The sequence below is a fragment of the Vanacampus margaritifer genome, chromosome 8, assembly GCF_051991255.1.
Source record: "Vanacampus margaritifer isolate UIUO_Vmar chromosome 8, RoL_Vmar_1.0, whole genome shotgun sequence".
Classification (NCBI taxonomy): Eukaryota; Metazoa; Chordata; class Actinopteri; order Syngnathiformes; family Syngnathidae; genus Vanacampus; species Vanacampus margaritifer.
Genome location: NC_135439.1, coordinates 15,852,419 through 15,877,520, shown reverse-complemented (window position 1 = coordinate 15,877,520; position 25,102 = coordinate 15,852,419). Strand labels below are relative to the sequence as shown.

The following is a 25,102-nucleotide window of genomic DNA, read 5'->3' as shown; positions in this document are numbered from 1 at the left end:
AAGTTGACCAAGTCGATTGGGTCGACCACAAAAACTGGTCGACACAAAAATGCATGCGTTTAAGCTATTTTAAGAGGGAAAAAAAGACATATTTGCGGCAATCGAAGTTGCCTTAAAAAATTATTTTGTGTTTCTGCACGGACACTTATTGCTGACGGACTCCGACCGGCCTTCACCAAAACACTTCTAAGATGCTTCCTAAGGTCAATAAGTAAGTGATTCGAGTTTATTTGGGGCTAATCACGATTGTTAACCGTTTAGGTTAGGCTAATTTCCTTGCTTGCTTTCCTTTCTTTTCTTTGGTCCTTCCTCGGGTCTCCTGACGGCCTCACGGCTCTGGCTGGAAGTGTTCGGTTTAGGTGAACGGTATGGGATTTTTTAATAGGTTTTAGGTGAATTAATGAATACATACTCACACACATGCACACACACACGCACATGCACATACAAAATACAGACGCTCCCCTACTTACGAACATTCGAGTTACGAACAACGGTACATACGAACATGTCTGCGCGCATGTGCGCATGTCAAAAAATGTTCAGAAAGAGATGCTGTAAGTTAGATTTTTTATTGCGCACCTTTTTCCGAGTACTGTAGTGCTTTTTTCCGCCGCTAATACCGACGCTTGGCGCTGTGAGATCTCACCCAGCATTGGAGGCTCAGCAACGTGTCGATGAGGAGGAAGAAGAAGAAACGCCTGTCGCTCATAGATAAAGCCATCGCACTCTTCGAGCAGCAAGACCCAAATATTGAACGTTGCACAAAGGTTGTAAATCAATTGAATGATGCCATACAGTGCTACCGCATCATTTATGATGAAAAAAGAAGAAAACTGTGCAATCGTCGTTAGATCGCTTCTTTCGGCCAGTTTCTAGTAAATCCTCCAAGGAAGATACTCATCAACCCTCATCTTCTTCTCCGCGACCCTCAACTTCTTCCTACATTGAAGTTACGGAGGAGGAAGTAACTTTTGAAGCCCATTCCAGCGACGACGAAGAACCTCTCATGATATAAAATCCTCCTCTTCCTCCTCCTCCATCAAATCCTTAAGCATCGAGTACATCTTCCAAAAGTAAGTTAAACTTCATTTTATTTATCTTATTACGTACATGTACATACTGTGTGTGTCTCTCGCTCTCTCTCTCTAACATACGTAGTACAGTACTGTACGTATTCTCTTTAAACATAAATTATAATACAAAATACAGTGAGGAAAATAAGTATTTCACCCCCTGGTGATTTTGTGAGTTTGACCCTTTACAAAGAAAGGAACGGTCTATAATTTTCATGGTAGGTTCATCTTAACAGTGAGTGACAGAATATTTAAAAAAATCCCAGGAAATCACATTATATTAATTTTAAACATTTATTTGTCTTTTATTGAGGAAAATAAGTATTTCACCCCCTACCAACCAGCAAGAATTCTGGCTCCCACAGACCGGTCATGTGACCAGGAGGCACACACATTAGTCCTCTTACTTAATTGGTATTCCTAATTAAGTTCCCGTTACCTGTATAAAAACACACCTGTTCACAGAATCAATCAATGCATCAGATTCCAACCTCTCCACAATGGGCAAGACCAAAGAGCTGTCTAAGGACGTCAGGGACAAGATTGTAGACCTGCACAAGGCTGGAATGGGCTACAAGACCATTAGCAAGCAGCTGGGTGAAAAGGAGTCAACTGTTGGTGCGATAGTTAGAAAATGGAAGACACACCAATTGACCATCAATCTCCCTCGGTCTGGTGCTCCACGCAAGATCTCACCTCGTGGAGTGAACCGGATCATGAGAAAGGTGAGGAAACAACCCAGAACTACACGGCAGGAGCTTGTTGATGATATCAAGGCAGCTGGGACCACAGTCACCAAGATGACCATTGGTAACACACTACGCCGTAATGGATTGAAATCCTGTAGTGCCCGCAAGGTCCCCCTGCTCAAGAAGGCACATGTACAGGCCCGTCTGAAGTTTGCCAATGAGCACCTGGATGATTCAGAGAAGGCTTGGGAGAAAATGCTGTGGTCAGATGAGACTAAAATCGAGCTCTTTGGCATCAACTCGACTCGCCGTGTTTGGAGGGCGAAAAAAGCTGACTTTGACCCCAAGAACACCATCCCCACCGTCAAGCATGGTGGTGGAAACATTATGTTTTGGGGCTGTTTCTCTGCTAAGGGTACAGGACAACTTCACCGGATCGAGGGGAGGATGAATGGGGCCATGTACCGGGAAATCTTGGGTGAGAACCTCCTTCCCTCAGCCAGGATATTGAAAATGTGTCGTGGATGGGTGTTTCAGCATGACAATGACCCAAAACATACAGCAAAGGCAACAAAGGAGTGGCTCAAGAAGAAGCACATCTGGACAAACTTGGTGACCAACTACAAGAAACGTCTGACCGCTGTGCTTGCCAACAAGGGTTTCTCCACCAAGTACTGAGTCATGTTTTGCTAGGGGGTGAAATACTTATTTTCCTCAATAAAAGACAAATAAATGTTTAAAATTAATATATTGTGATTTCCTGGGATTTTTTTTAATATTCTGTCTCTCACTGTTAAGATGAACCTACCATGAAAATTATACACCGTTCCTTTCTTTGTAAAGGGTCAAACTCACAAAATCACCAGGGGGTGAAATACTTATTTTCCTCACTGTATAGCACTGAAGCAACTTACGAACAAATTCACCTTACGAACGATCGCTCGGAACGTAACTCGTTCGTAAGTTGGGGAGCGTCTGTATATATATATATTTTTTTAATTAATTTTTATTTATTTTTTTTAATTAAAAAAGAGAGAGACCGATGATGATGACATGTCAAATCGGTAAAATTACAGAATGAACAATACTGAGCTCTCCAGAAAAAAAAAGAAAAGAAAAAGGTTAGGCTAATTTCTTTGGTGTTGGTGTAATATGTGCATATGTGTACAGAAGATAAGGAACAATGAGTATTGATATCCACTTAATTCAACTCACGTTCAATCTTAGTGGACTTAAAATAAAAATTTAAAATAATAATAATTTTTGGGTGGGTGATTAATCAATGGAATAATCAATCGAATACTTGATTTAAAAAAAGAAGTTGTTAGTGACGGCACTAATAATCCGTTTTTAAAAATTAGCAGGAACATTTGACAAGGTCTCATAATGCAGACTTTGTGTTTTGGCATCGTCGGGTTAACACAGCAAGAAACAATTTGTGTTTAAACAAGTGACAGAGGGCCGTGAAATTTCATGCCGCTTAAACATTCAGCTGGCAACGTTTAGCGTTTGTCCTCACATGTTGATGTAGGAGCTATCCTTATGTGCTGTGTGCGTTAGCAAAGGAGATCATTTTTCAAAATCCGTGCGTGCTTATGATTAATGCTGTCAGCCTATCATTGCTGTGTGAAATTCTGTACGCTATCTCAGTTTGCCAAGTTAGATGTGTGACATGCATCCCATCAACCACTCACTGTTTCCACCTGGAATCAGAAGAAAGAATAATTGTGTCAGTTTTTTATTTGAAAGTGCGCGCACTGCACATGACTGTAGAAGATTGAAAAATTACAATCCGTTGACGACTGCTTCACATGGATGGTTACGTTGGCGAGTTCGGACGATAAATGCACGATTCAGACTAAAGATACAGCTATGAAATATCATTTGACATTATTGAATATTAATCCTATTGGTCTCAAGTAGGTGGTGATTACAGTACTTGTCATTGATCAGCTCCTGATATTGACTCCCTCCTCACAAACAAATGCAGACATCCACTCTCTTATTGTCACAAAATATAAAGAAAAATAAAAAGTTTTTTATGGTAACTGTTTATCACAACTTTGGGGGGAGGGGGTCATCTCACAGGTCAATAGAATCTTATTTGCTGGATCTGAGAAATGTCAGTCACTTTTTTTGCAACCCAACACAATTAGTCTATTCTTTTGTCTAGTGCCTTCATGAGCCGTTATTGAGTCATCTGTCTTCAGTAGGATCATAAAATGCAAAGAATGTTCGTGACAGTATTTTTATGGGGTATCACTTGGTCGCCATCATCATCATCATCACTCATTTTCGATGATGAAGGTATTTCTAGTGTCGGTAAAATGCACCACACCTAAGCCAGGAGGCAAAGAGGTCAGGCGACTCCAAAAGAACGCCAAGGCCACTTTGCAGGAAGACAATCTAATGCGATGTAAGATGCTGCACAGTCCATGTTGACATGATTTAGATACCTGAACATCAGTAATCCTTTTGGCCTTCCGTAGGCATGTGGTATTGTCCACTGTATCTCATTTCACCAACTTAGATATGCAAGTTGCATGCAACATTTAATCTGCATCATTAGGACTAATAAGAGAAGCTTCAGATGACCTTTCCCTCGCGAACTTCACAGTGAAAACGCTCGTCTTCAGAATATCCCTGTGAGTTCAACATTAGGTGTGTCTCACCATGAGGAATGCATTCAGATTTGAAAGTGGGAGTGCAAAATGGATGGTATTGACACACCCCTGTCCTGCAACCTCCCCTGTGACAACACACACCACAACAACCAAGTCAACAACCCAGTCTATATGTGATCCTAGTTACGAATCTGTAATTCTGTTTGAAGTCATGTCCATCAACCCCCAAACATCAAGAATAGCCTTCTGTTACTTACGTAACCCCGCTAAATTCTTAAATTCCTTGTTGCTCATCAATGTAGAGAAACAAGTTCTCCAGCTTGTCTTGAATGCTGCTGCACAAGTGCTTCTGTGTGGAAAAGAATGAGAAATCCCTTGAGCCCTGTAGTAGCTTCTCATCGGCTTCCAGTGTACAATAGTATTTAAAAGCTGAAAATTGTCAACTTCATATCATCTTCTATCATTGTCTCTAAATGTCAAAACAAAAACAGTATATCGTTGGTTCATTGGTTGGGATCTCAATCAACATTCATGCAGTCATCAGTCTTCAAGTCGATCATTATAGACAGCCACTGATTCTGGCAACATGTGTTTGGCATGTTCTTATTTGATGTTTACAAAATGACCTTATCACCACTTCCACCAAGAAGGTCATTACAACGATTAGCGTCTCCAAACTTTTCACGTGAGAGTTTTTTTAAAGTTTTTTTTTAAAGAATCTTTGTGCAGTGTGTCACTTTTTTTTTACTCGCGACTGCCACCTCTGGCCCAAAGTGCAACTGCAGCATCTGTGTCAGGCTCGTTCATGGTGCGCGTGCGAGTACGTGCATGATATTAAAGCGACAGCCACAGTTGACAAACGGAAATCATGATGTTGACCTGTTGGGCATGGAAAAAAATGATTTCACTTTGTCACAATCTTTTTTCTTCTTTTTTTTAACAAGAACGACTTGGAAGTCAACCAGCATCACATATTGTGGTCAACTTCAGAGGTTTCACTGTGTTTGTCTTACTTTTTTAGGGCATCATAGACATCTTAAACTTGTTAAGATAGATTTGTGACATCTACTCAAAGTTTGAGCGATTTAATGCAATAGTTCCGTTTTCTTGAGTGCAGTAAAGTACTGACAGGTACAGCCACAATGGTGACCAGTAGCTGTTTGTGAACAGATCACGCTATAAATCTGCAGTATTTTGCATTAATTGTGCTCAAACTTACTCAATACTTATCGATCCATTGACTCGTTCCATATTGCTAAATAATGATGTTTGGCTTGTTTTCAGGGCTGATTTTTTTGGCCCCGTTGATGAATGGGTGTTCATCAATGAATTTGCTTGGGCATGTAAAACCGCGTGTTTAACACCAAGAGGAAAGGTTTTCTCATTCGACATGTGTCATCATCCAGCACAAGGCAGAAGGAAGCTAGGGATCATATTTGTAGTATTTGGCATGAGCCTCGACAAGAGTTATTTTAAGTCAATCTATTTTAAATTCCATAAACCAATGAATACCTGCAACATTCAGCCTCAGGTAAAGATGATGAACCTATTAATAAAACATGAAGGAAATAGCTCAACTCTGCGTGTATAGACACGTACCTGTCTAATTACGGGTTTGAGGTAACTTGTGATTTCAACCTTGTTCTGAATGCTGTCCAGATTATTGTTCTGTTGTCTGATGTCAAGTTAAGTGATTTTATTCAAGTCTCACCTGCGAGTAGTGAACTGCCTTTATAAAATTAAATCAGCGAGCAGCGCAAGAGCTTTCCTAAACTTTATGTAGCTTGCAGGATGTCGCCTTTCAATTGCCCATTGAAAATACTTGTAAATACTGTAATGCAGTAGATAGTTAAGATTTAAAACAATGTAACTGTAAATATAAATGGATATGGATTGTATATTGGTACATCAAGGGAGAATGCAAAATGTGGAATCAGTCAATAGCAGGTGTTTCTGTACAAAACTGGAGCAGGACTGCACTCTTGTGTATTTCCTACCATGCTGTGCACTCCTTGGAAGTCATTTCTCGTGCAAAAACAAGACAGACGGAAGTGATCGGGTACTCAGATTTATTGGCGATGTTATTTGTTGCAACTGTCATCAATCATGTTGCTAAGAGGGTCTTTCCAAAATAAATCTGGTTTCAACGTAAGTGAAGCAACAAGGCAAGGAAATGTTAAACAAAGAAGGGAATGATTTGACAGAGCCCGCAAAAAGAGATCAAGGCACTGATCTTTGAGCAAATCTTGTATCTTATTTGTAAACATTGCTACTTATTATCTCCAGCTCTCTTTACTGGTGTTGGCATCTAAAAATCTAAAAATGGAGTCTTCTATTGAGAACTGGAGCAGTCTCCCTGTCCTTTTCTGAGCATCTGTTCTTCACGATTGTGTGCAGAGATGCAAATCTTTCCCTTGCATTGTTTGAACAGCCCCTGCCTCTTTTGCTTCTCTTGTCCAATTTCTTGGATGTGTCAGTGCAGAAATATGACACGTTTTGCATTGCAACTGACCTGCCTCATGTTTAAGGCCACATTTACTTTCAGAAACTCTTAAATGATGATGAATGTCGCATTTGAGTGGTACATAAATGGATCCAGTGGGTCTTGGAAAACCTGGTAGATGTTTTTTGTTTTTTTTAGCTAGCAAAATTTGGCAAATTGCTAATTTTTGGATTATCATGCCTGCTCCAATGTGGTATGTGTATAGCGTCATGAAAGGGTAAACAGATTTTGGTCAATTCAAATTTTTCAGAAAGGAAAGAGGGACTGCTCTCCTTCTTAAAGGTATCTTCTGGAGCTGGTTGAGGACACTGTTTGCTTGCTGATGGTGCTAGAACTACCACCATAACCGCCAGACATGCTGCCGCCGTAGCTAGTAGACATGCTGCCGGCGCCGGCACCATAGCCACCAGCGGAGCTGGAGTATCCTGGGGAAGAAACAGTATTGGGATTGCTTTGTGATTCTGAAGAGCAAGTATAGGTGATGCTGGTAGAATATTGATTACTTACCGCTTGAGGACTGCTGCACATGGATGGTTGCGGAAGTAGGTCCAGAGAGCAGTCTAGTAGTTGCACATTTTAAATAAAGTAAGCCAGACTATTGACAAATTGGTGAAATATCATTTGCTATTACTAGATGTTGACCCTACCTGGTCTCCTCTCCTTCCAGCAGTTTCCTGTAGGTGGCGATTTCAATGTCCAGGGCCATCTTGACGTTCATCAGCTCCTGGTATTCACGCACCTGGCGGGCCATGTCCTGCTTTGCTCTCTGAAGGGCTTCCTCCAGATCCTTAATGCGGAGCTTGGCATCCTTCACTGCCATCTCACCGCGGTCCTCTGCCTCTGCAATCTGAGCCTCAAGGCTCGCCCTCTGCGGAAAGGTTAGTACAGTACAAGTGAAAAAAAAACTCTACCATGTTGTCTTCATGGATACGTCTTTATTCTGGAAGTTTTCGTTACCTGTGCCTTGACAGCCTCAATCTCATTCTGAAGACGGGCAATCATGCGGTTCAGCTCAGCGATCTCAGCCTTGGTCGTGCGAAGGTCATCACCGTACTGACCGGCAGAGCTCTGCATCTCCTCATACTGTTAGGGAAAATACAACACAATATATAATTATGTGTGATGTATAGGGAAAAGGATCATAAATGAATGTCAGCATTGCTCTTACCTTCTGTTTGTACCAGGCCTCCGCATCAGCCTTGCTGCGGTTGGCAATGTCCTCATACTGAGCGCGCACTTCAGCCACAATGGCATCCATGTCCAGGTTGCGGCTGTTGTCCATCTCCACAATGACAGACGTGTCCTTGATCTGGGACTGCAGCTCCCGAAGCTCCTGCAGAGCCACAGATTGTAGCAAAAGAATCAAGTCTTTGGCCTGGTTCAAACAATGGCATGCAGAAAGAGCAATATCAGACATACAGCCTCATAGACGGCCCTGAGGAAGTTGATTTCATCCTGAAGAGCGTCACATTTGGCCTCCAGCTCCACCTTGTTCATGTAGGCAGCATCAACATCCTGGAAAGATTTTTTTTTTATACATGAAAATATATTCAAAGTGGTTTCCGGAATCAACCCGATATAAAAACCCACCAAATCAATAAAATATTAATTAATTCCTACCTTCTTCAAGACCACAAACTCATTCTCTGCAGCTGTACGTTTGTTGATTTCATCTTCATACCTATTGAAGGCAGGACATGTCATTCAATCAGCTTCACGTGCGCAATCAAATATCCACATTGAACAAATCTACTCGACACTCACTTTCTCTTGAAGTCCTCCACCTGGAGCTGCATGTTCTTCAGTTCTCCCTCCAGCTTGACTTTCTCGTTGCCCAGCCCATCAAGTTGCCTGCGCAGGTTTGCGATGTAGGCCTCAAACATGGCGTCGATGTTAGAACGGGTTGTGGTCTGATCCTGCAGGAGTGACCATTTGGTCTCCAGCATCTTGTTCTGCTGCTCCAGGAAACGCACCTGGAAAGACACAGCACCACAGAAAATTGTTCAAATGTTTAAAAAATATATATATTTACTGGATTTGATTTTTATCTGTTTAGTTTTAGTCAAGGTTAAAATTTGATGTTCGTTTTTTTTTTCTATCTCTCAATCTAATCAGTGAGGTAGCTCAGCAAAAAAAAAAAGGGTGGTGCCTGACATTTACGACACGACTGTCCTACTATCTGAATAGCCACACCCCTTACTATCCCAGTGGTACCCTGTACCAACAACTCAAATGAGCGCTACTCCTGACTTGAGTTATGAAAAGTTAAATGATGTGGTACCCCTAGTTAGATTTTGATGCTGTTATTTATACTTTGTTATCTAGTAAAGGCCACAGTCACACCAGCTATTACAAAAAGTCTAGATGTGGTAGATAAGGCAAGAGAGACAAAGCAGCTGTGTTCTCACATGATTCATGCTGTTATTGTTTCATCTGACTTTTCTTTTGTGATGATAATCTAACTATATCAAAAGGAAAACTGTCAAAGATAAGCAAACGTTTCTGCTTTACATTCCTCCAACTGTGTGGTGCTACAATGTAGGTTTTTGAATCCTTGAGAAATCAAGTTTGGATGAAGTAGAAAATCCTTGAAAATGAACAGACTTTGATTATTTATTTGATTATTAACCCTCCCATCCTACAAGCTGTTACTCATTGATGGATACAACACCACACAGATAAGCCCACGGCTCTGCTACTTAGTCAGTGAAATAAATACTTGTCAGCATTTGGTTGGCTGAGTTCTGCAGATACACATACAGGAGCAGCATGCGGATAGTCTGAGCAAATTTGTTACTTTTACCTAGCAAATCAAAGAAGTCAATGGAACCAACCTTGTCAATGAAGGACGCAAAGCGGTTGTTGAGGGTCTTAATCTGCTCCTTTTCCTGGGTGCGAACAGCCTGGATGCTGGGGTCAATTTCCAGACTCAAGGGGGTCAGCAGACTTGCATTGACTGTGACTGCGGAGATTTGGGCGCCGCCGCCCATCATTCCGCCGCCCATCATTCCGCCGCCCATCATTCCGCCTCCATAAACACCACCACCGAGCATTGAGCCAGAGCTATAGGAATTGCTATAGCCTAAGCCTCCAGCACCAGAACTGCCATACATGCTAGAACCGCCAAAACCACCGGCAGAGGACCCAAGATTGTAGCTGGATCTCTTCATGGAGTAGCTGCTGGATGCGGACCTCCTGGGGAGGTTGCTTGAGCCTGCAATTGAGTAAGACTTCTTGAACATTTTGTCGTTGGTGGTGTTGTCAAGGCTGGACAGAGAACTGGAGGTGTGCAGGCTTCAAAGGAGAGTCAAGTCCCTCTGAGTGTCTGACTGAAAGGATGACTTGCTTTTATGGCTTAGCGGAGCCGATGTGGGAGGATCCTCCTTATTACAACCTGTCCTCTCACTTTTACTGGCCAACCGCCGTCCCTCCCAACCTACATGCCACTGGCTCTGAACAACAGGAGTGGCCAATCCTGTAGAACAGGTAAAGAGGGATTGTCAGAAGATAAACTGTGACACACCCTACATGGGAAAGGCTCAGAAAGAGGAGCAAAAGAGGTTAGCAGAGGGAAAGGTTGTTATGTAAGGAAACAAAGTCATAGTGCGCAGTAGAAAGCGTACTGGATAAAACTAGAGTGTCAAGGTCAATCAAATTTGTATCAGCGGCAAGATCAGCGATCGATCAATGGATTATTGTCGACCATCTTAAGTTCATTCATAATCAAGGTGAACAACAATGTTCCTAATCAACCATGTGGAACTGAATCACTGAAAAAAAATGGATCAGAATTCAGCATTAATGTCAGCAGAAAGAAAACTGCATCCTTTTGGTGTTTCCCCTGCTATCTAAATACTAAGAATCAGAGTACAATCATGCCAGGGATGTTTGTAGTTTATCAAGGCCTTGTTTCCAACTCTGAATAAATCAGATGTAAAATGTCAGTTTAATGAAAGAGCCCCTGTGATCTCACCGTAAGCACTCATATGTATTATGTCCTGCTCAGCTTGTCAATCATAGTCGCTTTGTGACAAGTATTGATGACACAAGATGATCAATTCCTACTCGGTGTTCTGACCATGAATCGCTTTGGGACTGACTGATGATGAGTTTATTCTGGATTTTGCCCTCAAAGATGACATAATACCCTATTTTGGTAAACAGGTGCCCGGGCGCTCGGCATAAAAACGGGTGCTTCTTCATTTTCATGCTGGGGCAAGTCTAATTTACCACATTTGGGAATTGCACCGCGCTGGGCGTTCCAGTGGACCAAAGTTGTTGTTTTTTAATTACATGATACCTGCACACAGCCCTCTTTTTGCAGACAGACGCGCATGCGCTTGTTGTGAAAACGGGGCAAGTCTAGTGTAAATATGTCTTCTACATTTGACACAACACAAAGAAAAGTGTTGTTAACAACTTGTTTACAATTTGAATGATTACAAAGATCTCTAAGTATATAAAACGAGGTATCAAAATTGGGAAAATGGTATCCTTCTTTCTGCTCTCACACACAACGAGCATGTCCGCTGAATGAGTGAAGCCATGCCACGCTCAGTTGTCAATCAAATACCACTTCTACGACCCGGAGAAAAAAAATGGATGCTACTTTGTCTAATATATCTGTAATGCTAACGCATTGTTATATTTTTGAACTGTGAAAATATATCTGTTTAAAGCTTCTGGTGGCTGGAATCACCAATCCGTTCATTTTTCGTGCTGCAAGAGCAAAATATTCGGAAGTGGCCACGCCAGCTTGAAGCCCCGTGTTCACACACTTATCACCTGTCAGACTAAAAAAATAGTAAGAATAATTTCCTTGCTCCGCCTTCTCTATGCGACATGTGCGTTCTCAGGTCTGACAACAAGAATAGCAACATAAGCAAAAGAAGCCACGCTGACTGTAAATGCCATCCTCCCACTAACCACTCAGACTCAATTTACTGAAAATGCACAAAACGGACATGCGACTTATGCCCATTTTCATCTGTTCTTCTTTTGCGAATATTGAGAGGGAACTCCGCCGCTGTAGGTAGCGGTATACACCATAGAGATGTGATCCACCAGTAATTTAAAAGAAGAAGAAGAAGACTAGGAAGCGACTGCGTCATGCGATGACATCGTATGAGTTTGCTTTTGTAATTCTTGATAAACCAAAGCGTTTCCTTTTATTGCGAATTTTGAGCCCTTTTTCGAATTTGTAGCGTTTCCATTCAATTTTATTTTAGCATTTCTTGAAAATTTAAACAGAAATGGATGGATGGAAACCCAACTTATGATGTTAAATACTTATCCACTATTTAATAACAGTGGGGCACTGCAGTACTGTAATTTCACAGTTGATGGATAAGGCAGGCACTCCAGAGACCCAGCATAGACTAAAAAGTCAATTTTACGTTTGTCTGTGAAGATACATCTTTGTCTTGTCTACTGTGTCCTGCTCAGTGTGTCATCATAGGACAGGAAGAATTACAAACTGAGGACAAACATACCGGTGCGATGGCTTTTCAGCTAAAAGCCTTCAGGCAAGTTCTCACAAATAGGTGTTGCAACAAGTAGCAAAGGAATTGTGCCAGGGAGTTGCCCCATATGTTTCAAGCTTATGGTATATTGTGTCTTGTCTATTTGGAACACTTTAGCTCCGTGGAAAACAATCAAAGGATCATCCTCAAGAGTGCACTTCAGGTGCACGACTACCTGTCTTGGCATTTGATGTTACCACACCCAGTTTTTCCAGTCTCAAACCTTTACCACATTTATTTCTTCCCTCTGCACATAGAGGTCTGCATTCTTTTTCATTCTTCCCAAACTTTTCACATGCACATGCCTTTAATTTCTACCGTGGTGTGGAACTTTGCCCCAAAGCTCAAATGTCAGCTGTCCGCTATTTGGAGAAAATTTATGTGGTGAAGTGCTTAGGATGTCCGTTTGAAATTGTGCACTGAATGCAACATGAACCCAGGATGACAGAGCTGCTAAAGCCTCCTGTAAATACTTGTACAGGTTTTACAAATGTGACGGTTTCTATGCTGGCCAAAACAAAGCCAGGGTACTTGGATGGCACTTTTTAAAATAAAATGAGATTCCTCAATACAACTGAAAATGAGTAAAATAATAATATAGTGAGAATGCCTTCCACTAAGCGGATAGCCCATACACGCCCACGCAAGCCGTTGAAGCGACAGAGCGGCCATCTTGCTCCTCCCATCTCACAAGCAGACTACTGTATAAACTGTACGGTATACGCAGTGGTGTAGTCCAGGGTATACGCGGGTATACAGAGTATACCCACTTCTTTTTCAGTCAAAAATGTGTATACCCACTTCTAAATCTCCTACGATGTACACCGTTCAGCCATGGCCTACCCTCCTCTGCCTCTAATTGGCTGGTACCCCCGACCTACACTGATTAGGCTAACTTTTAGCATGAGGACTGATGAGCCAATCGGAGGCAGAGTAGGGGCGGGTCATGTCGAGGACAACTATCCTTCAAATTCTCCCCCGAGCCACAACGGTGACCCAGAAACTTAGCTCAAACTTGTCCCTTATTGTTTAGACTAATCAGGAAAATGCCTTTAGTGGAAATGGCACGGTCATATCTTCTTTTGTTTTGCAGCGCATGTGACATTTTATGAAATTTCACTCTCTCAAGTATCTTCATCCAACCCCTAGTGATACATCCATCCATCATATTTTAAAATATGTGTTCTTAAGCAAATAAAAGAAGCAAACAGGCTGAGTGATCAAGGCTAGCATTAGCATTAGCAGTGGCATTATTCATTATTGGGAACCTCGTAGACTTGACTAGATGGTCTTAACTGGTTATGGTCAAGTCTGTTTTTGCTCATGTTAACTGAATGTGAGCTGCACGAGTTTAAAAGAGGCATGTGTCGCCAATCTTGAATGATAAGAGTTTGTGCTGTGTGTAATTTTGCATCTATCTGCTAATGTGTTTGTTACTGAATGTGAATTGACTTAAACAGTTATATTGAGAACTGAAGAAAGCTAAGACATTAGCATGATTTGAATTACTGTACAGGTACTATACACCTAGAGAGAAATTATGTAAAGGCCACTTGTAAAAATAAAAAATAAAAAATAACGTGGCCAAATGTAAGAGATCAAATGTAAATGCAACCTCTGACAGCACTTATTTTATCCGCAAAACAAAATGCATGTTACTATTTGTTTTTTGACTAACAAACAAATGTAGAAATTGTACTAAAAACATCATATGACCTATTTTGCTCTTATTTGATCCTAACCAAACAAATGCAGGCAAAACTACAATTTTGTTCCATTGCAGTAGAGTATTTGTAAAGTGGGTGTGGACATTCCTTTGAGGTGCAGTTTGGCAGGCTTATCTTCCTCATACTTAATCACATTAATGAAAAACGATAATTCTCACGATGTGGACTGACATTTGTGATGGTGATTGTCTGCATAAATAGCTGCTAAACATGTCGGAAACATGGCTTTTATACCCCCATTAAACAACGTTCCAATATGAATTTAAATGTACAAATGTAGATGTATTTTTGTATTTATTTTATGTAGCAAAAATGAGGGGGATCAAACAGATGTCCATGTTATGCAAGTTTGTCAAATTTGTAATTTTCTTCAGTTGCACATTGTGTCGTATTTACAGGTCATAAGCTGATGAAATGTGTTTTGCTGGCGCTGCTCTGCACGACAGTGTTCCTAGGTAAGCACATTACTGAATGTTTTGTCATCCTTGCAATGCCAGACACTACTACAACACAAGCACGCTCACCTCTCATCACATACTTACACTTACTCCTCCCAACTGCTTGGCTAATAATACAAAACTATTGCTCATGCCTTTTAAATCCCTTTGGTTCCTTTAGTGACTTTCTGGGTGAAACTGGAGAATTGTTTGCTTATGGAATCATATACAGGGACAAAATAGTCGGTATCCTTGCATTAAATTAAAAAGAAAAACAATGGGTACTAAAACAACTTGAAAATGAGTGTTTCATATTGACAAGCCAAAAAGTTATGGGAGAAGAGCGCTGTAGAAATAATTAGATTGGAGTGTTGTTCAACAACATATTATGATCCCTTGAGGGGAAATTCACACACGGATTTTACACATTCAAGTAGAGATTTGATTCTGAGTGAAAGTTGTGCAAAAACAAAACTGCACCCTTTTTGCTGGGGAGAGAGCCTTCCCCAAGAGCACCTTGACAGTAGCTAGCAAGGACACCAGCATCTCTCCAATTACTGATTGCTATTTTTTTTGATAGCTTTTTAGCATTTGGTAGCTTTATTTCTTTTATTTTTTACACACAAAAAGCAAAACTTAAACTAATAAAAACTAAACTAAAATGAAGCATTTTCAAAAAGCTAAAACTAACCCACCCTGAAAACTAATTAAAACTAACTGCATTCAACAAACAAAACTCAAAATAAAATTATTATTATAAAATTATTTTTTCACCCTGGTCTAGACACTGCAAACGTACTGTAATTTAATTGAGGCATTTCTGATCTATTTCTACTGATGCTCTTACTTGTTCAGAATAGAGCATCAGCTGGCTGAAAAGTGGAATGCAGTTCCCTCCCTGTTCCTTATCAGCAGCTTGTAAAAACACAAAGCAATTGTGTCAATCCATTCAAAGCCAAAGGCCTGAAATGGAGAATTCACAAAATTGGCAAGTTCACGTGCTGTCAATGGTTATTGCATCTGTGGCTCAAGGCGACGTGAGGCTCTTTGCTGCTTGCTTGTGGCAGTTTACATTTGTTTCTTGTTAGTGTGAATTCAAATGTTTGCTGAGCAAACATGACAAGAAACCTCTTCTGTAGTCACAAGTCATCACTTATCACTGCAGCACTTAAATGAGGCATGCACTCAAACACAGCGAGCATATTGAGCACATAGAGTGCCTTGCAAAAGTAGTAGCCCCCCTGGTACTTTTTGACATTTTGCCACATTACAGGTTTCAAACACAAAGATATAAGATTGGACTTTTGTGTGTAGAAAAAACACAGAGTTTAAAAAATTGATTCATCAAATCAGTTTTCCTTTTGATAGCCCGATATCGATTCATGAAATCATAAATTCTGTCTCTTTCCTATAAATTCATGTGAAAATAGAATTTTATAGGCGTAAATATTTTTTTATCTTGCTGGTTTCTTGAAATTTACTGTGCACAGGAATTTTAAAATATTTTCATGCATTTACCAAAGACTTATTAAACTCTAAAACAATTCCAAATATATATTTATTTTTATTTACAATTATTTATTTTTATAGATGTGTATCTTCTTAGATTTTTTTTTTTTTTGTGCAACCACAGGAAATGAGTGCAAAAACTTTGAGACAGTCACAGGAATGTGAATGTCATGAGTTAATGGTGTGTTTTTGCCACTTTTATTTACACAGCTTGTTGTTGGATTTCTTTTTCTTTTTTTTTAGCAGGTAATACATATTCAATTAAAAAACATAAATAATGTGACTGCATTGGGTTAAATAATTAATGTACTGTAAGTATTCATATTTTCACTACTGCACCAATTTAGAGCAAGATGTTCATACTATTTTTGCAGCATTGGTACTTCTGAGAATGTCTTCCATATGAAATTAAAATTGGTATTGCGACAAACCCTGAACTGAATCGAAAATCAATCAAAGTGAGTCTAATCAAATCAGGCCTTTGTGATTCGAATAGAATTGATTTTGGAAATCTGAATCGATACCCTACAAGTGGGATCTCAATCGTGAAGTGGACAGGAATTTATACAATATTTTAGAGCTTTTTTGTTGTTGTTCATTACAAATCGAAAACTGTAAAAGAGGATGTGTGAAGATATTCACCACCTTTTCTCTCAGTGCAGCCAGCTGACTCCAGAAGCTCCCTGATGATTTCTACATGATATAATGTTGACCTAATTGACTGGTGATAGAGTCCACCTGTTTATATGTAGTCCATCGTCTTGTGAGACAGTGAATTCTTGCTAATACGAGGACATTTCTTTGTTCTTATACTTAGCATTGAAACATATTCATAGATACTAAAAATATTTCTCTGTACTGTAACAGCCTAAATGGATAATTAATTTATTCAAATTCACATACTGTAATAAGCACATGGACATCCCACGTTTTTACAGTATGAAAACAAGCTCTTAAAAGAGAAATGTCAAGTATTTAATTTTGTTCTTGCAAAGTGTGACTGGTTGGACAGGATTTGTAGTGCAATGCCAGTATAGAAAACTTAAAAGTTATACAAATGCAATTCATGCCCATTATGGAGTGACAAAAGTATTTGGAATATTTTTTGTGCGCACTTTATCATGTTAATGACAGCAATTCTGCAGGGGTGGCGTGAGGGGGTGGGGGTACATTTCTGCATGTTTGCCTTATTTGTTCATTATGAAGTCATGTTGATTTTTAACCTTGCAAGGTGTGCATTCAATGAAGTTTGATTGCACCTTTAGTGAAATTGAGTGAAATCAACGGTGCCATTTTATTAAGCCGTAATCTTTTCAGTCATAATCATCGTCGCAATCATTGACCATATGACTCATAACGTAACACGAGTGGACTCACAAACACACCCCTTCATACCTGTGTCGGTGTCCTGATGTGGGTGTGTCTACGAGGGAGTGTTGCCGGTTTGGATAGTAATCTAAACTTCACCGTTTCGCCACCTGCCAAGGGACACACCCTTACAACACAGAAGCCGCAAGTCTTGTGTGGAACTAACTCGCGAAGGCCAAATGCAGAGAATGTGGTTAACCTGCATGAATGCGAACCACGGGATCGTTAACGTTAATGAGTGTGGCATTAAAGGCTTTCACTGAAACTCCAACCGACTCAATGAGCTGCATTGCTGAGTTGCCACTCAGAACGTATTTTCACACATTTTGCAGAATTGACAAGTCGACAGACTTCACATGCCAACACAATTCCATCTACTCTGCTTACGGGACTGGACTTTAACACCTTGTCAATGCATCTACTTCTCCCCCAACACACACATGGACACACTCACATACCCCGCCCTACCCTGCACACACACACACACACGTACAGTATGCACTGTAATTGTGAAAGAAATCAGGCATGGGAACTCTGGCACCAGCTGCAGTGAAACCGGATGACTCACTTTTCTGCAGACATCTTGTGAGATGTCTAGCCAATTAAAAAAATAAAAAAAGTTGTAACGAAATGTGGGGCTTGCTTGTGTAACTGGCAAACACCTGCGTTTGCATCATGCAGTAGCTGTTATTAGTCCACAGCAGTGCTTCTTAATAATTTGATGTTACGGCCCCCGTGGAAGATGAAAACTTTTTGGCGCCCCCTAAAACCTCACCCACACAACTCTCCATCGTGACTATAAATCGCACTTCTCTATAAAATTATTATAAGAACACCTCTACTTAACATTGTTTCCTCATTAACATCAAAGAAAACAAGATTTTAAAAAATACATTAATTTACAACAAATAATAGCTGTTAGCAATGATTTGTAGTGCATCAATTTGCTTGAAATAAGAAAATAAATAATAAGACTGCTCTATAATTAGTTTCTGTCACCAATTTTATAATTTTAACGAATAATCTGCTTCACAGATGATATTTCTTCTTCTCAAATGAATTGTTCATTTAATCTGTTTTCGCCTTTATATGGATTACAAAGTGACATGTTAACATTTGGACAAGAGACAAAGTGTACAATTTTAATTAAGAGAACACTGAAGAGGGGGGAAAACAAGGTAAAGGAGCCCCCAACTGGTGGAAGATGCAACTGTTCTAGTATCCTCTTGGGTGGTTCCACCTCTGTGTGTTTGCTGTACTTTCTTTGTACTTTCCCTCAGTTTTTTTTTATTCTGGACTCCTACAGCTACATATACAATGACCTCAACACATTTATCGATATCAGCATTTCATTTGAAATCCAGCAAATTCCTGTTGCTAATTCATGTCTTTGGACCCGTCTGTGGACTGCAAACTGGCCACTCATAATACACAAGCCGCCAACTTGTTTGAGCAGGTCGGTCTGCCCAACCAGCAGTGCACGCATTCCGTTCGGACGCCGCCCAACTTATCAGTCAGGCCTTTGGCACCATCCTTTGCCTCTTAGTGACTCAAAGGTGCTCTCCTTGGAAGTCATGCACTTGCACATCTATCGCCAGTTTGGGGGGGGGGGGGGCATAGCTGTGCTTCAGTCAACTGAAAACTGTACAACTTTACAAGGCTGGCAGTGGAGGGTGTGTCTGCTTAAAGCTTCTCAGTCAACACTGAAACCTGTTTGGTATCACAACCAGGAATATTTGTGTGCATGTGTGCATTATTTGTAGATGAATAAAATACAATTATTGACATATACAGGTATTTTTTTTGCTAAAATTAGCCACATGGTCAGGAATTCTCTATTTGTTTGTAGTCAGCAGAAATGTTACTAATGATTATGTGTGTACAGCTCAGGCGGAACAACACTAACATGCAACAATGACTAAAGAGGCTGGCTACATTCTTTTCCCATCATTTGTCTCACTGATATTCAATGTTATTGCAGTGTCGCCTAGCAACCGCTGTTTTGTCACTAAACAACCATCAGCACTAAAAATTCCAAGCTTGATTCTTAAAGTGGAAGTCAACCTTAAACATTTCTTGACAATAATATGTTATATGTGACCTCACTAGTCTAAACATGACTTTCTGATTAATATTACATTTGTGGAATATGAGTTATGAAGCAAAATCCGGACGTTTTTATCCATCCCAGGGGGGCGGCCATGTTGCCACTTGCTGTCGACAGAAGATGGCATCACAGTTGCCCAGGGCTCGGGCAACAACCAATCACAGCTCACCTGTTTTCTGAAGCAGAGCTGTGATTGGTTGTTACATTGATGCCATATCTTCAGTTGGCAGCAAGTGGCAAAATGGCCGCCCCCTGAGATGGATGAAAACGGCCGGATTTTGCTGCTTAATCAGAATACCATATTTAGACTAGTGGGACTGCATAGAGCATATTATTGTAAAAACAAAAAACTAAATTGGGTTTGACTTCCCCTTTAAGCATGTACTACATTTAGTAGTTGATCATCTGGAGGAAATAATGCAACAAATGTCAATGTAATATAACAAAAAAAAGAAAAGAAAAGAAAACAATTACAATGGAAAACTGCAAATTAGAACAGGAGGTTGCTTTGTGCATACTAGAAACTGGCGTGTTTGAACAAGTGAAAGTAAAGTGAGTACTTGAGTCACTTGACTCACCCCACCCAGTTCAGCTCCAGCCTTCCTGGGCGTCACTTTGATAGTAGTGAATAATTAACTGGTCCTCAACAGGATGAGAGTGTGTGAAGAGAAAATGGCTGCAAAGCTGCATGGCCTTGCAATGGACAGTCAAACGCGGACACCTTTTCAATTGGTTGGAAAAACGTAACACGATTGCTAACAGTTGTCCAGTTACACAATAGCGCACTCTGCTGATGTTTCTTCAGCACTGACTGTTGTACTGTAAACTAGTATCATAGTTAGAGGGGAATTGGCTGAAAGTCATACAGTGTTTGTGTCATTTGTAAGATTTAATAATGAAGATTTTTGACCACACTTTGCAGAGGACTATTTAGAATTTAGTGGTACATTTGATTAGATTTGCCACAATCTGTTCAACTTCAGTTTTGAACATTTTAGAATACTTAGTTCCAAACTGCAGATTGTTGTCATCATAAAGCCTATTTTACTGTACAAAGATTTAAGTAACAATTCATTATTGAGAGTTTTTTTCTTTCTTTTTTCTTTTTCCTGCCTTCCAGTGCTGAATTCCATATACAACTAGAAAAATTCCCGCGGAAATTTTGAATGGGACTGCTGACTCTTGAGCTGAACAGTTTAAAATTTAAACGATAATTACGAGAGGAGAGGTCGAAAAATGACTGTGTGTGTGTGTGTTCGTGAGAGAGAGCATACGAGTGCTGTGCAATGCGGTTGTCTATAACAGGCGATTTTGCTTGGTACAAAAGTTGAATTTGTGGAATTGTAGATTTGGTTTTAAATTTCTGCTACTGGTCTAAAAATCACTGGCATAGGTCCTGAAAACATGAAAGAACTACTAATTGAATATAAAGCCAGTAAGGTCATGAGGTCAGCAGACTTGGGTCAATTAGTGGAGTTCAGAGTTCGAAGCAAATATAGTGAATCAGCATTTAGCTGTTATGCTGCACGCAAATTGAATAGGCTGCCAGCAGAACTGACATTAGCCCAAGGTGTAAATGCTTTGAAATCCTATGCCACAACCATAGCTATGATAAAGGTCTTTTAAATCATTTCTGTAATTTTTACAAAATCTTGTTCTTAACTTGTCTTTTTATTATATATATATATATATATATATAATTATTATTATTATTTTGTAATTTTAGTAAACTATTTTTTACTTCTTTACTTTACTTCTTTCCTTAAATTCTTCCATTTTTTATTTTCTGATTTACTGAGGTGGAAGTCAGGCATATTCACAAGCCTTCTCTGATCATTTCAATAATTGAGTGAATCCTCCCTACATGACTGAACTATTTTGCTATTACTACAGCATGATGAAAGAAAATACTTTAGTTAGGTGATGCGCTACAGGTCCCACCCATCTCCAGGAGGTAATTGAAGCAGAAAGTGCAAAACCTAAAAGTTCCTGTCTGAGTGGTTTACACACGGATCAAGTTTTGTAGCATGCTCTTCATCACTGTGTGTCAAATGACTTTGCTTAAGCTGCTGTGGACGAAGCGAATGCACGATTTGTTGACACTGCGTTTTCCACAATGCTGGTCCCAAAGATATTTGACACTGAAGCCATGAAGCTGCAACCCCAACAAATTCTCAATAGCCATTTTATAAGAAACAAACATTTGTAGTGATGCAAAATAAATGTTTTTTTTTTTTAATTCTTTATGCAACCTTACTGCTTTGCAGTACACATCTTTCGGTCTAATGATTTGATTGCCTTCATTATGGCAGGGCCTGCAGCACAACAACTCTTGGACAGCAGCAAGCATTCAAAGCTTCACACCCAACCTTAACAATGCATCGCTCTTGGGTGGGGCAGCTCTACTTTCAGATCATAGTTTAGATGCTTAACTGGAACCAAACAGGTCCAGTTCACAAGTTGTAGCTTTGGGTGCCCGGAGCAGTTCTGCTGCGATGCCCTGCGGGAACTTCACTACTTGTCAGTCAAAGTCAGTGAGAAATATTTCATGATGTTCATTGAACCTGCTTGACTTTTTTAAAAAGGGCTCTAAAGGGTGGATTTGAATGCTTTAAATGTCTGTGAGAGGTGCAGCTGGGAAGGTTTGATTCAAACAAGGCCAGACAATCATATGCACCAGCCTATGCTTGATTAGATTTGTTTTAGAGCAGGGGTCTGCAACCTGCAGCTCTGGAGCCACTCTTTAGTCCCTCTCCTGTGGCTCCCTTTGGATCTTTAAAAAAAAAAAATAAAAAAATATATTATATTATTATATATTATAGTTTTTTTTATTGTTATTTTTTTTAGATAAATATTCTTTAAATAAAGCAATTATTTAGATTAAAAAGTAATACTTAAATATTCCCCCCAAGAGTCCAAGTTGTCAGACATAGAAAAGTTTTTAAAAACACGATAAAATGTGGCCGTAAATTACCATAAAATGTCCATGAAATTGCCAAAAATGTCAGAGAAGTGAATTTTACAAATACAAAAGGCAAAAAGGATGATGTTGTAAAAGTAACCATAACATGTTCAAAAACAAAAAAAGAAAGGCAAAAAGTTCCCATAAAATGTCTTTGGAATTGTTAAAAAGAAGTCAGAAAAGAAAACATTTAATAAGTAACTATAAAATAAAATGTCCAAAAACAAAAGAAGAAAGGCAGAAAATTACCATAAAATGTTAAAAAAAAATTGCAAACAAAAAATTTATAGCAAAAAAGACAAAAATAAAAAATTTAAAAATAGCCATAAAATGTCCAATCTTTGTGACTGACACGTTAGCCACCACACATGAGCACACATTCGCATGTACTGTAGCGATCTAAAGCCCGTATCTGAGTGGTAAAGATATGTGAGTGTTGGAAAAGGTAGCGATGAATAAATGTAGATTTTGTTTCTTCTTCTTTTTGGTCAGGGTTTGGTCAATGTCGCAAACGGTCGCCAGATCTTCACCAACAGTTCAATGGTCCTCTCGTTTCAATATCAAGCAACTATAGCCAACAGCGACAAGTAACACAATAACCGATTTTCTTATGTGTTGCCATACAACCACAATGCAACATTCTACTAAATTGGCACCCTTTTGTCGATGCAATCATACCTGCTGAAAGCCAACTTGGAAATTTAGACCAACGTCAAGAGAACAATAATAGTAAATATCTTAAACCAAACAAACTAATTATGTTGGCTTATGAAATATTTTAAATTGACAAATTGTTTAATCATTGGGTCTCCGGCATGTACGCAATTCAATCTGACAGGCTAAATGACTTCATGTCATTATTAATTTGGTGATTTGATGATAGGCAGCCTCAGATGCACACCCGGTGCTGTAAATAACCCACCCATCCATTTCCTGAACCAATAACTTTTTGGAAAAAAGTATGTGAAAAGACACAAGATAACCAACGTTGGCAGATTTTTATGCAGCCCTGTTACCATACAACAATTGGAAAATGCATTTTGCTGCCAACACGCTGACAAGTCCAACTTGTGTAGTTCAGTGTAACAACATTTAGCTGCAGGCATTTTGATGATGCAAAGACCAATGAATGTTCCCACCGAGGCTTGGGTGTCTGGATTGTACCGACAATTGAGGAGTCGCACTGTACTATAGTAGGCCTACAAAAGGGGGGCGTATTTTGCACATTACATCACACAATGCAAAACTGCCACCATCGTAAGATAATGCTATGAAAGCTGCATTTCATGAGTGTAAAATTCCAGGCAATTCTTCAGTGGATGATTACACATTGTAAAGATAGTTGTGTCACCCCATACCGTGCCCATGAAAAAAACATGTGGCAGTAATATGCTGAAAGTATGAGAGCGTGTCTGCAACTGCCAGGGAACATTTTTCTGCATCACTGCTGCTGCCAGAAGTCAAAACCTCAATTATTTGGATGTTTAACGATGGCCTAATGATTATATTTGCTGCATTCCCACACGCAATGATTCCAGCTTCACTTAAGCACCTGAACCAGTGTAGAAATGTACGGCGCAACTGGGGGCTGGGTGGGAGACGTCCGATCAGGGGGTAGAAGGCGGTTTTCCAAGTGCCCATCCACAGCAACGTTACATCATTTGCAAGTGGAGATCTTCTTACAGTTTCTCCTGCATTTGCATCCCATATAGGGTTCTTAAACTTAATATCTACCGGCTGTTATTTCACGTTATCTTGAACTGAATGCCTTTTGATTTACAGTATGTATGCACGCATTATAAACTACGCTGACCTCGAATCAAGCCTGAATATGTACTGAGCTTATCGTGCATATGTCAGCAGTCACAGTTGTGCTAAAGAACAATAAAGGACAAAAGCTTTGTGCAACTTTCTGCTCATTCAGAGGTTAGATGGCCTTGGGTGTGTCACCACCACCAAGAATTCATGTTCCAACCTGTTTCTTTTCAGTTATCAACTTGGGTTCATATTTCCCCCCTTAGTAGTCTCCGATGACTGTCCTTTTATTACAAAATGAAAAATAAAAAAAATAAATCAGTTGTCAGGTTTGAATTTTGGCTCAGGCCTTCCTGCATAGAGTTTGCATGTTATTGTGTGGGTTTCCTTCATATACTCGGACTTTCTGTCATATTGCCAGAAACATGCAAGGTATGATAATGGAAGAGTTCAAATTGTCCATGTGTGAATGATTGTTTGTCAACATTTACCCTGTGATAGGCTGGCGACCACTCCAAGGTGTACCCCATCTTTCTCCTACAGTCAGCTCCCGTTCACCTGTTCCGCACCTTGCACCTACAACTATTTGCAAGCTAAGCGGAAAAACATTGTGGATGAGCAGAAGCTGTTGTAAACAACAGTATTTTCTACTTCCTACTGTAACTCGGTGTTGTACTTTATTTAGTTAAATGTATGTAGACTGTTCACCCCAAATTGTTATTGTTGTCGTGAAGTGTTGTTCATATGACATAGATTCTCTTCACTGCCTCCTGTAGTCTGGGAGAATATCAACCACAAGTTGTGTCGGCCAGATTCTGCATTT

At 39.9% G+C, this 25,102-nt stretch overlaps 1 protein-coding gene across 1 annotated transcript; it reads right to left on the bottom strand.

Annotated features, from left to right (window-relative positions):
- Positions 1 to 6,444: 6,444 nt before the first annotated feature.
- On the bottom strand, positions 6,445 to 10,224 carry LOC144056485 (keratin, type II cytoskeletal 8-like). The gene is made up of 9 exons (XM_077573352.1): positions 9,727 to 10,224; positions 8,657 to 8,865; positions 8,513 to 8,573; positions 8,312 to 8,407; positions 8,061 to 8,225; positions 7,850 to 7,975; positions 7,540 to 7,760; positions 7,400 to 7,452; positions 6,445 to 7,317 (listed from the first exon to the last, which is right to left on the bottom strand). Exons 1-9 carry the CDS (start codon positions 10,132 to 10,134, stop codon positions 7,169 to 7,171), a joined length of 1,488 nt encoding a protein of 495 aa, XP_077429478.1. The 5' UTR covers positions 10,135 to 10,224; the 3' UTR covers positions 6,445 to 7,168.
- Positions 10,225 to 25,102: the final 14,878 nt, after the last annotated feature.